The sequence below is a fragment of the Alosa pseudoharengus genome, unplaced genomic scaffold, assembly GCF_046254945.1.
Source record: "Alosa pseudoharengus isolate Yale_2024_CS ecotype anadromous, Long Island Sound unplaced genomic scaffold, YU_APseudo_1.1 YU_APseudo_1.1_scf_6, whole genome shotgun sequence".
Taxonomy (NCBI): Eukaryota; Metazoa; Chordata; class Actinopteri; order Clupeiformes; family Clupeidae; genus Alosa; species Alosa pseudoharengus.
The window spans coordinates 10,839,996-10,853,554 of record NW_027468848.1 but is presented as its reverse complement, the minus strand read 5'-3'; the positions used below and the strand labels follow the sequence as shown (position 1 = coordinate 10,853,554).

The 13,559-nt window shown below is 42.9% G+C and overlaps 1 protein-coding gene across 1 annotated transcript in view; it reads right to left on the bottom strand.

Moving 5' to 3' along the window:
- LOC143106358 (tripartite motif-containing protein 16-like) overlaps window positions 1-13,559 on the bottom strand; it is a 30,576-nt gene that overhangs the window by 16,757 nt on the left and 260 nt on the right. Inside the window, exons 1-3 of the mRNA XM_076270636.1 lie at window positions 13,232-13,559; window positions 11,172-11,267; window positions 10,437-10,670 (exon numbers count right to left, since the gene is read on the bottom strand). The exon at window positions 13,232-13,559 is cut by the window's right edge and continues 260 nt beyond it. Coding sequence (XP_076126751.1) covers window positions 10,437-10,670; window positions 11,172-11,267; window positions 13,232-13,559 — 658 coding nt within the window. The remainder of the gene's footprint in view (window positions 1-10,436; window positions 10,671-11,171; window positions 11,268-13,231) is intronic.

The following is a 13,559-nucleotide window of genomic DNA, read 5'->3' as shown; positions in this document are numbered from 1 at the left end:
TTCTGCACATACAATAACAGCAAACCTTGGTTCACTCCTAATCTTAGGAAGCTACGCCAAGCAAAAGAAGAGGCCTACAGGAGTGGGGACCGGGACCTATATAAGCAGGCCAGGAACAAGCTGACAAAGGAGATCAGGGTAGCCAAAAGAAGCTACAGTGAGAAGCTAAAAAATAGCCTCTCAGCCAACAACCCTGTATCAGTTTGAAGAGGCTTGCAACGGGTCACAAATTACAAGAGACCATCACCCCCACCTGCAGATAATTCCAGACTGACTGATGACCTGAATAACTTTTACTGCAGGTCTGAAAAGCACCCATTATCATAGGTTTCCCCTCAAAACCCAATCCCTTCCCCCACCTGCGCTAACAATCTGCGAGAGGGATGTGTACCGGCTCTTTCAGAAGCAGAAGATCAAGAAGGCTCCAGGACCTGATGGTGTGTTCCCCTCTGTGTGAGGTGCCTTCCTGCTTCAAAAGCTCCACCATCATCCCTGTCCCCAAAAATTCGTCCATCACAGGAATAAATGACTACAGGCCCGTCACCCTGACGTCTGTGGTCATGAAATCCTTTGAAAGACTGGTGTTGTGCCATCTGAAGGATATAGTTTGTCTACAGGGCAAACAGGTCGGCAACTGGACGGTGGGACTGCAATTCATCCTGTACCACCTCGACTCCCCAGGGACGTAGGCCAGGATCCTGTTTGTGAACTTCAGCTCGGCGTTCAACACCATCATGCCTGAACTCCAACATCAGAAACTCACCCAGTTATCAATGCCTGCTTCTAACTGTCAGTGGATCATCAGCTTTCTGACTGACAGGCAGCAGCATGTCGGACTGGGGAGCATCTTATCAAATATTACTAGGACACACGAAACAGCTGCTGTGCCTGGACTGTATCCCGCCGTAACAGATATTTCAGAGTCAGGACCTATTAGTGACATGAGACAGTCGCATGAGCCTGTGACATAATGTTTGCCCTGCATATGAACAGTTTCACAGCTTCTAAAACCTGGGTTCTAAAAATGAATATCTAGTCAGAAACGAAAACGACGAAAGAAAATGGAAGAACAAACAGAAAGATTGGTCAGAAAGCGACAAGCGATGCGTGGAGCTACAACGAGACTCCTGCAAAGCTCCGACACGGAGCTTAGCCAGGACAATGCTGATGTTGGACGTTTGCGTGAGTTATTGGCGAACTTGTCTACTAAAGAAGAAGTATTGTTGGATTTAGACCGAGGAATTGAACAGGGAACTGCAACGGACGAGTTGGAAACAGAAATCACGCACACGGAGGAATACAAGGAACGAGTGATCACGGTGAGGACGCGTGCACAGAGAATGATACAAGCTCGTGAAAGCGTGAGTAGCCCAAGAAGAGGTGTTGGAGACAGAACTCCAATTCAGAACTCTGTTAAGTTACCCAAATTGAGCATTCAAAGATTCAGTGGTGATATAAGCTTATGGAGAGACTTTTGGAACCAATTTGAGACTGCTATTCACCAAAATGAGACACTGTGTAAAACGGAAAAGTTTACTTATTTGAAGTCATACCTCTCTGGTGCTGCAGCTAAGACAGTAGCAGGGCTGATGTTAACAAACAGCAACTATGACCATGCATTGGAATTGCTACATGAGAGATATGGGAGAAAAGACCTTGTAGTAAATGCACACATGACAAAATTGCTGAATCTTACCCCTGTGAAGAGATCATCAGACATTGTTGCATTGAGACAGCTGTATGATGAATGTGAGATCCAGATACGCAGTTTGGAGTCACTGGGTGTTGTGTCAGAGACTTATGGCAGTTTACTCTGCCCAATCCTACTGCAGTTGATACCCGAGGACATAGCTCTTCAGTACAGCCGGCAAAGAGGATTGAGTGATGAATGGAAAGTCTCAGAGGTGATGGAGTTTCTACAAAATGAGATAGAGAGAACCATGCAACTGACACGAGGTAACAAAGAAAAGGTTAACCAGAGTCTACATAAGACATTTAAAAGAAATGATACAGCTTGTGAGCTGAAACAGAAAAGACAGAGCCTGCCATCAGCCGCTGCTTTGCACATGGCCAGTCTGAGGACACAGAATTGTGTTTTTTGTGACAGTGCAGAGCACAGACCAGAACTTTGTCCTTCACACAATGTAGCTGAGAGGCGGGATATTCTGAAAAGGATGGGAAGATGCTTTGTGTGCCTAGGGACGAGGCACATAGCAAGAAACTGTAGGATTAAAGACACATCATGTGACGATTGTGGAAAAAGACATCACAGTGCTGTATGCGGAAACCGTAAAGAGCATTTGCCAGTCACCAGTGAAAATGTAGAAGATGTGGTCTCTTCATTCGCTACCCATTCCATGAAAGTCAAACCAAAGAGCCAGAGTACAGTGCTGCTACAGACTGCCCAGGCATATGCAGTGGGTCCAGGTGGAAGAATAGTCGTACGCTGCCTGCTAGATGGAGGAAGTCAGAGGAGCTTTGTGTGTGAAAAACAGTCAAGGGCCCTAAAGCTGCCTGTTGTAAGACAAGAGACCTTCACTCTTCATACATTTGGCGCTGCTGCTCCTGTGACAACCAAATGCAACACTGTGAAACTCGTTCTGGAGAACATTTGGAATAAGGGACAGAAAATAGAAATTGAAGCGATCGAAACACCACAAGTGTGCACTGCTGTGATGAAAGTTCCAGGAGAGCGTATCCAGCGTGAACTGGAAAGAAGAGGTCTGCAGTTTGCTGACGCAACTGAAGAAGGCGCTGACACTGAGTTGTCAGTGCTTATAGGAGCAGACTACTACTGGACCACTGTGTCAGGCCGCGTAGAAAGACTCACTGACACACTGGTTGCACTTGAAAGTGTATTAGGATGGTCTGTGCAAGGCCCAATGACAATGTCGAGCATCACTGAAGCAATGTGTATGCACATTCACATTGAAGAAGACAGACGGATTTCAAGCCAGCTGAAAGCATTCTGGGAGATTGAATCTCTTGGTATCGCAAGACCAGAGCTTGGTCATACAGATGAAGAAGCTCTTCAAAGGTTTGAAAAAACAACGCAATTCAAGAATGGGCGATATGAAGTGGAGTTGGCGTGGCGACATGAGAAACCAGAACTCCCAGACAACTACAGAATCGCAAAGGGAAGGTTTGAAGGACTGAAACGGAGGCTGCGGGCAGATGTAGTCTTCTTCCAGAGATATAGTGAAGTGGTAGAAGATTATCTACAACAGGGCATTGCTGAAGACGTGACCGAGGGTGAGTGTTCAACATTGAACGTCAAATACTACTTACCTCACCATGCTGTGCTCCGAGAGGACAAAATGACAACAAAGTTGAGAGTGGTGTTTGATGCCTCGTCACATGAAGATGGCTGTCCCTCCCTGAACAACTGTCTGCTGACCGGTCCGAACCTCAATCCAGATCTGCTCGGCATATTGATCAGATTCAAACTGCATGAAATCGCATTCATGGCAGACATCAAGAAGGCCTTTTTGCAGATTTCTCTTGCAGAGAAAGACAGAGATGCAGTGAGATTTCTATGGCTCGCTGCTTCACCAAGGGAAGAAGCTGTTGAGAAGCTGCGCGTGTTGAGGATGACCAGGGTGGTGTTTGGAGTCTCCCCAAGCCCATTCCTGTTAGCAGCTACAGTGAAAAGACATCTCGGGCAGTATGAAGAACAGCCTCACACTGTACAGCTTATTAAGGAGTCATTGTATGTTGATGATTTTATAGCTAGTGTCCGTGATGTAGACGAAGCCGTCTCTGTAACGACCGGAGCAAAGGAAATCATGTCTGCTGCTGGCATGGACCTGTGAAAATGGATGACGAACTCTGCAGCACTGAAAGAAAGGTGGAAGGAGACACCCATTGGACCCACTGAGGAGCCAGAGGCTCATGGAACAGTGTTAAAGGTACTAGGCTTAGTGTGGAGAACACAGACTGATGACTTTGTGTTTGATCTGAGACCTCTGCTGGAAAAACTGACAAAGAACAGCACAAAGAGAAGCGTTCTGCAACACTATGCTAGCATCTTTGACCCCCTCGGCTTCCTAACACCCTTCACCATAAGGGTAAAATGCCTGCTGCAAGAGATGTGGGAAAGAGGGCTGAGCTGGGATGAGGAGCTGCCACCTGACCTGAATCAACAATGGAACAGCTGGCGTTCTGAACTTCCCCATGTACACCAGATCTATATACCGCGATGGTATGGAGAAAAGGATGAGCAAAGTGACAAGGGAACGAGACTGCATGTGTTCTGTGACGCTAGTGAGAAGGCCTACAGTGCCGTAGCCTACCTGCAGTGGCAGGGGAAAGACAGAAGGATGGTTGCATCTAAGTCAAGAGTGGCCCCTTTGAAGAAATTGTCACTACCACGTCTGGAGCTTATGGGAGCATTGATAGGAGCAAGGCTTGCAAGAAATTTGATGAACCTGCTGAAAATTGAAATCTATCAACTTCACATGTGGACGGATTCAATGATCGTGCTACACTGGATTCGCAGCTCAGCGCACAAGTGGAAGCAGTTTGTTGCCAATAGGGTGGCAGAAATTCAATCTCTGACTGACCCCGAATCATGGTCTCACTGTAAGGGAACAGAAAATCCAGCTGACCTACCCACCCGTGGCCAGACTGTGGTGAGCCTGAGTCAGAATCGCCTGTGGTGGAAGGGGCCTGTGTTCCTGACCTCATCTGAACATGAGGAAGACTCTGATGACCATTCAGTGGAAGACGATGCGGCTGAAGAAGAACTGAACGTAAGTGAACATGTAACTGTACAGCTGAGCAGTGAAGAGCATGACGCAACAGAACCGGTGTTAGACCTACAAAGATACAGTAAGCTGAAGTCAGTGTTACGAATAACAGCCTGGATAAAGAGATTTACAGACAACACACACTTGACACTAAAGAGAAAGGGAGAGCTGACAGCAGAGGAGTTGTTTCAAGCAGAGAAGTACTGGATAAAGTTAACGCAACGCCAGAACTTCAGTCAAGAAGTCGCTCTCCTGAAAGCTGGAAAGGCATTAAAAAAGGACTCAAAGATCGATCAGAGAGTTAAGGCCATTTCTGGATGAGGATGACTTGATGTGTGTTGAAGGCAGGCTGCAGCAGTCGGATTTCAGCTTCAGACAGCAGCATCTGTGGATTTTGCCTGCAAGGAACAGATACTGTGAGTTGTTTGTTCAGCACAGCCATGAGAACCTGATGCATGCAGGCGTGCGAGACACACTGGTGCAAATAAGAGAAAGACACTGGATAATGAGAGGGAGACAGCTTGTGAAGAGTGTTCTATCAAGGTGCAATGTGTGCCAGAAGATTCAAAGCAAAGCCTGTGCAGCAGGTTACTGCTCCATTGCCACGTGACAGAATTACAGAATCCCTTCCGTTTGAAGTCACAGGTGTGGATTTTGCTGGGCCGCTCTATGTCAAGGTTGGTGGTGCGCTTAGTAAAGCCTATATTGCATTATTCACCTGCGCTGTGACGAGAGCAGTCCATCTGGAGCTTGTCTCCAGTCAAACAACAGAGCATTTTCTGTTGGCTCTGAAAAGATTCATTGCTAGAAGGGGGCTATGCAAAGTAATTTACTCAGATAATGCAAAGACTTTCAAGCGAGCTGACCAAGACCTGAAAGAACTCTGGAAGGGCATCAAAGATCAGCAACTCCTAGAATACTTCTCAGAGAAGGGTATAATGTGGAGATTCATTGCTGAACGAGCTGCCTGGTGGGGTGGTTTCTGGGAACGACTCGTCAGGTCAGTGAAAACCTGCCTGAGAAAAACTCTAGGGCGAGCTTCCCTTAGCTTTGAAGAACTGACCACCATCCTGACAGAGGTGGAGGCCATCTTGAACTCCAGACCACTTACCTTTGTCAACAATGACCTAGATGAGCCACAGCCGCTGACACCTGCCCATTTCCTTGTGGGAAAAAGACTTACCTCTCTGCCACCGAAGCAGTTTCCAGCTGGCAGTGGGAATACAACACTGAACCGAGAGGAGATGACAAAGAGATGGCGGTACAGGCAACGGCTCATGACCAGTTTCTGGAGCAGCTGGCGAAAGGACTACCTGTTGGACCTGAGATCAGCCCATCGCTGTGACACACCGCAACCTACCTCGTTGAAGGTGGGCGACATCGTCCTCCTTGGAGATAGCAACATGCCAAGACAGACTTGGAAGCTGGGAAGAGTTGATGAACTATTTCCAGGTCGTGACGGGAAAGTGAGGTCCTGTGTGGTCCGCACATCATCTGGGACTTTACTGAGAAGACCAGTTCAATTGCTATATCCTTTAGAGACTTGAGTGATGAATTATTATTCATCGGGAGGGAGGATGTTGCAGCTTAATGTTTAATGATGTTGAACAATTTACGTTTGAAATTGTATTTGAGTTACACAGTAATACTACATTACCCATAATGCAGTGCACGTTACGTTAGACGTGAATGACGTAAGTTTAGAGAGTGTTATGAGAGATGCTATGCCTGTCACGCGTGATTTCTGCAAGTAAAAGGAATCCTTGTTTGAAGCCGTTTCAGTCTGCCATTTATTTGCTGGCTAGTTAGAAAGACAGAACAGTGTGTGTGATTCTGTACATTTTGGTATGAATGGTTGTGTGCAAGTGTACAGTACATGTAAGTGTTCACTGACTGCCTCTTTTCAAAAAGATTAAAAGTGTATGTGGTTATGTTTGTGAGTGTGTGTGTGTGTGCGTGCGTGTGTGTGGGCGCGCGTGTGTGTGTGTGTGTGTGTGTGTATGTGTGTGTGTGTGTGTGCGTGTGTGTGTTTGCATGCATGTGTTTGCGAACGTGTGTGTGTGTGTGTTTGTGATTCCACAAATACTTCATCAATGAATGACTGTATGTGTACATGTTTGTCTCAGTGTTTGTAGACCAGACCAACTTACACTTTAAGAACTCCTCTCTGGTTACTGGCTCAGTAACAGCAGCCTGGACATCAGACACTGAGAAAGAAGAAATGCATTATAACTAACCAAACTTGAACCAAAGTGAAGATGGAGATGCACTCATTCAAGCAGCACTGATCTTCATCAGGATGGGAAGAGCAGGTTCAGAAGACCTTCAGATGTGGGGGCTGCTGGTCTAGTGGTTTGGGATCTGGGCTTCCAAATGGAACACCTAAAGGTTGTGAGTTTGATCCCAGGGGCTGCCACCATTGTGCCTCTGAGCAGGGCTCCTAACCCCAAGTAGCTTCAGTAGTTCCTGTAGTTAGTTCACTGTGAGTCTCTCTGGATAAGAGTGTCAGGTAAATGATGATTCATTTTAATGTAATGTAACCATTTGAATCAATTCCTTAACCCAATAAACTGCAGAGCAAATGGGTCGATTAAGTTGATATATTATACACTAAATGACAAAAACATCTGGGTATAAATAACACGAGTAAGCATTTGTAAGTCACTTTGTCTAATTTATGAATCATCACACTGTTAGCTATGATGACCAACATGACGACATGAATATATCTATACACAGGTATAGGAGCAGGCTTCAATTAATTACAGTGCATGGAAATGCACTGTTCTGTTATCCGAAGTCTTCTTCTTCTTCTTCTTCTTATTCTTCCCACCAAATTTCTAATTCAGCTTCAACCGTTTAACGTAGAAACTTCGTTCTAACTTTGTAACGTAGGTCTTGAAAAGGAGCCTTGAGGAATGTATTTTTCACTTTTGTAAACTTTATACTTTTTGAGATATTAATAAAAAACAAGCTTATTTTTCCCCGTAGACTTTGTATGGGGACTATGACATCATAATGGACTAATTAACTTGATTTGCACCTGTATCAACTTCCAGCTGCTCAACTAGGTCCCATCAAAAAGCTAGTTAAACTGATTGCACCTGTATCAACTGCTTTCTGCTCAATTAGGCCAACTCTCTCTGTGTATCTCCATTCTACAAGGATATAAGGCACATTCCATCCAACTTTCTATCCATTCATCCTCTTCAAACCATTCACTCATCTACCCATTAAACTATCCCATCAACATCCATTAAACAATCTGCCTATCAACATCCATTCAACTTTCTGTCTATCAACATCCATTACACTATCTACATTTAACTTTTAAACTATATACTCTGTCTCAGGCTTTAAACATACAATCTGGCTCTACAGATCCTGTTCAACTATTTTCTCTGCCCACAACTGTTTCAAAATAAATGTCCTCACTACAATAATTCACTATTAAATAATTTAACTATTTAAACTACTCAACTGACTTATGACTTCTGCCAACTGTTATCAAATAAAAGTTTGTTTTGCATTTTATGTTAATATACAGTATGTTTATATTTTCATGCACTGGTAATTTCCTCGAAATGACATTTTCTAGTTATTTTTATAGTTTCTCAAAGTGCTGGACCAAACAGCTCATATACCTGTAACAACTTATAACTTATAACAGAAAAGGAGAAAGGCTGCACCTTACATAAACTTCATTATTCTACAGTATGTACCTTTTTTCTAATGAATGTGTACAGTATATAATAAGTAAGTCCCCAGCTGTTTAAAACTTAAAGGCCTACAACCTCCCAACCTCAATCAGTTCACTATCACAAGACAACTGCAGAAGTAATGAATGTAATCTGATTGAAGTGCATTTTAAGGTTATTGTTCATTAAAGCTGAATTCTAACTCTATCTCTATCTCTGATCTCCATCAGCTTTTGCCTTTGTCTACTGTTATAGATAAATTCAAAGATCTAGTGTGTTTGTTTTTTTTTCTCCTAAATCCTTCATAAAAGTCTTACTTCATGCCTCTTACTGCATGTTTAGCCATAATATATAAAGGGCCTTATAAAGTTTCTTAGAGTTTCTTTTGGCAGCTGAGAAAATATTGAAAGATGAAAAGATTCAGTGAAAATATCATTCCTTTACTAGACCCCAAATGTAAAGGCTTAGAGGATGTTATAATCAGTCATTAAAGACTTACTGTTTGGTGGCAGTTTGTCATTACTGCTTGTTCTTCCGACTGGGAGTTCAGGATCAGTATCTGGGAACCAACACAGAGACACTCATTCACCCAGGATCTACAGAACAAACCAACACACATCTCACTTTGCATATTATCTTGTGTGTGCTCAACCTTTTGGGAAATGTTTGTTTTTTAACATTTGTTAGCTCTGGAAGGAAGTTATATTTCAGCTGTAGAATGTAATGTAACTTAATGACAGACTCACATTCTAAAGACTGGATGATCTGGATATATGTCACTGTTGAGAGACACAGAACATGCAGTCAAAATGAATCCATAGCAATTCAAACATAACAGTGTCTTATAAAAGTAGTGCATGGTTGTGTGTCAATTCTAGATGATTGTCCAACCTGCTGCAGATATCTTGGCTACTTCCAGCTTGAAGATGCCATCCAGTTTCTCCTCCAGCTGCACCTTCACTGCAGAGACAGATTCCTTCACAGTCTCAAAAGAGAAACTCTGGCTGAAGCTCATGCTGGTTGGAACTGTACTGCAAGGAGCAGCAGTGACTGACACAACATTCTGCAGAGAGAACCACAAGGTGGGAGTCAGGTCAGGTCAGGGCTGTTTCCCCAAAGGCTGCAGACATAATGGGTTAAATCAGTTAAAACTGATTTGGGTTAAATCAGTCTGTTTAGTGTGTTGGTAATTGTGCATTCATGTGTTTAAGTATGTGTATATGTTATTATACCTACTGCATGTAAAGCAATACAATCCTTATCACACATTATACACACATTACACAGCACACATACAGTTATTTTTACACACCAATGTCTTTGCACAGAAAGATATATCAACTGAATTCTCTCTGTCATAGAATTTGTTATGTTATCATGACCAATGACCGCCTCTAGAGTCTGTATGAGAGAATTTGTGGTCAATGATTCCTGGGACAACAAAACACTGAGGCACATGAATCTTGGTGGGCATGTAACAACTTATACTTTCACAGAAAATTCCCACCCTGTGCTGGGGCCCCCGGAAGCCAAAAAATGCAACTACCCACCCCATTGCACCCGAGATAACGAAATGTTTGTGGCATGCGAGTCTCAAGGACCCACATCGACCTAGCCCATAACCACTCATTTGTGATGTTGCACTCCCCAGTAAAAATGAAAATGCAAAAACATGGCTCTTTAATCACCACCATCTTCAGCTGAGATGTCCTGAACTGCTACAAATGTGATGTGTATGATCACCCTGACAGCCTCTGGGGGCGTGCCAGGTTTTGTGAAGTTCTACCCAATGTTGGCTCATACAAGAGATGCATTTGTATGCAAACATTTAGTGACTGTACAGCATGTAGATGGTGGTGTTGAGTGAAGGGTTGCCCGTAGGAGATGTTTGAGATGTTGATGTTGAAATGTACCCCCCCCCCCCCACTAATTATTTAGTAATTTCAGATTCAGGAAATGTATTTAATTTAATTGAAATTAATGATGTCACCTTGAGGAAATAAATGTGATCCTCTGTGTGTGAAAGCTGCTCCAGCTCAGCATCTCTCCTCTTCAGCTCAGCAATCTTCTGCTCCAGTCGCTTCTGGAGTCCTTCAGCCCGACTCACCTCAGCCTTCTCCTGAGCTCTGATCAGCTCTGTCACCTCTGAGCGCCTTCTCTCAATGGAGCGGATCATCTCAGTGAAGATCCTCTCACTGTCCTCCACTGCTGTCTGTGCAGAGCTCTGTTAGGAGACACACAAAGAGGAGGGCAGGAGACACACAGAGGGAGGTGAAGCTGAAAGTGTTTCATGGTGTCAGTGGGTCTTTGTGTGCTGTAAAGATAACAGCAGTGGCACACTTACTCACTGGGCACAGTCTGGTCTGAGGATGGAATTACAACGTATTACTGCTAATAGACTCTTCTCACTCCCCACGATTCAGCATTAATATTACATTAGTAAGTATTACATTAGTAAGTACAATGTATTGTACTTACTAATATTTAATAGAACACTACTACTATACTAATAGTTTTCTTTGGATGTGTGCCAATTATTCATCACAATTCATCATGACTATCATTAAGCGATGGGATAAAAAAAGAGTTTGTTGACACAAAATAACTTTATACCTGTGATCTGGTAATAGCACATCAACACAGCTGCCATAACAATTATACATTATATTAGAGAGCTGAAACCTTAATCAATTAGCAGTTTGTCTTTTCTGTGGTCAGTACTCACCTTGAGAGTATCCACAGCCTTCCTCAGCTGCTGCAGCTCCTTCTCTCTCTCCTGGAGTCTCTGCTGGAATCTCCTCTGGGTCTGCCCCAACTGCTTCTGTTGATAAAAAGGCAGACATACTTAAGGCAAGTTCATTTATATTGCATATTTCTAATACACATGGGTAATTCAATGTGCTTTGCATGAACAAAAGCAAATAATAGTAAATTAAAAAAAACTAGATGTACCGCATCACGGTACAAAATATGACCGCCGCTCAGTCCTGTACATCTGTTCCGTGAAAATAAATCACACTTCAATTTGTCTCCATCTTTTACTCCATCCCCCACTCTTGAAACTTTTGTGTATGCTTGTTTGGCATGCCTGAGTGTGTGTGTGCGGCTGCACAGAAAGTAGCCTACTGGTGCTGAAAAGGTGAATAGATTGTAGAATAGCCAAAGAAGATGTAGCATTGTTATAAAACCTTTAAAATCTCTAAACAATCACAAGTAGGGCAGTTCATCACAGTTCATCCATTGCAACTGGATTGATGAAAGGTCACTTACACCTGTAGGCTACATTGTATTTGGGAAAAGCAAAAGTTATCAGCATAATGTTATTTATTTATTTATTTATTTATTTATTTATTTATACACAAAAACATCTCTGTCAGTTCCATGCCGTTTTCAACAGCTATCAAAAACAAAGGTAATTTTTGGATGGATGGATTTTTTGTGAATGTTTCTTCTTCTACATAAGATTTTAGTCATCTTTAGTTCATGTGATACTTTATTGTCAATGCACAAATTAAGTAACAGTAGTCTGAAACATTATTGTTAATGCACAAATTAAGTAACAGTAGTCTGAAACGAAATGCTGTTTTACATCTAGTGGTGCAAATAACTGACATGTCCAAATGGGCCTTGATGAAATGCGTCGCTAGACTGTTCATACACATTTTAACGGGCCAAAGTTGAAGAGCTGTTGTCCGTTATTGTTCGTGCAAATATAGGCTGATTCATGTTCCCTTGCATTGTGTAACTGAGGTCCATGGCTAGTCTGGCTTTCACCAGACCAAGCTCAATCTTTTAAGAAATCAAAAAATAAATAGCGGGCAGATCAGGCTGGGTTCACCCAACCTAGTCCATAGGCACTCGCTATTGTTTAATTTTTTCGATTGAGATATCCACGCTCTGGCTATTCTAAATGCAAAAATGCATCAGGGTTATGACAAAACTGTAACTAACAAACTAGATCCTAATAGAAAGCTGTTAGCTTCCCTAAGCTACAGGTAGGCTTATAAGGTAGGCCTATTTACAACATAAATTGTCAATAGGCTATGCTGGTGACACAAATAAAATCTCCTTTGGAAACCAATGGTTTACGCCTTACAGTATCAAGCGGACTTAAACTGCCATATCGTGGCGAAAAATGGCCCCCGGGGACGAAACGAAATTTTTCCGTAAAAGTCTAGTGGGGCTACATACCCACCAAATTTCATGTGCACCGGTGTTACGGTGTCCCGGGTATCGTTGACCAAAAATTCAGGAAGTAGATGACGGCTTTGCTAGCGGCGGTCATAATAAGGGGCAATATTAAAACCAGTTTAAAAAGCAAAGTACATAAAATGGAATTATAAAAAAAACAATATAGAATCATTACAAGGACAATATACATAGTGCATCTGATTAACAGGAAGTGCATTTGAACAGTTACTGTAACAGAAAGCATCTGAGAGCAGTGCTATGCTCTATTCATTTGTTTTCAGTAGGAGCTCTGACATTGTGCATTAAATACAAGTCAAGCTGGCTCAGAGCCTTAAAAAACATTGAACCTTTTGTTCGGTATGGTATTCCGCCGATGCTGCTACAGTATGTCAATGTTTGACAGAATTTATACATGTTGCACTTTGCACCTGCTATGATTTCCTGGTTCATGCCTTCTCTACTGAGAAGGAGATGTTGTAAAAAATCAGTAGACTTCAAGACACCTAATGTTCTTTATTCAAACACATTATGTGTATCAGACCTTTCAAATCAAATGTGTCATATCAAAAAGTGTAGCTCCAGTAACTTACTTACCTTTTTGTTTTTCCATTCTGACGCAGCTGTGACTGTTTCATGGCCTCTGTGTTCATCCATCGTACACAGGTAGCAGATACAACTCTGATCAGTACGACAAAATATTTCAAGCACCTTCTGATGTTCAGAGCAGATTCTTTCCTCCAGCTGGCCTGTGGCATCAATCACCGAGTGTTTTCTCCCAGGATTGAGGTCATTGTGAGCTTTGAGGTGAGTTTCACAGTAAGACAACAGACAAACCAGGCAGGATTTGACAGCTTTGAGTTTTCTCCCAGTGCAGAGGTCACACTCCACATCTCCAGGTCCAGCAGAACACTGAGCAACAGCA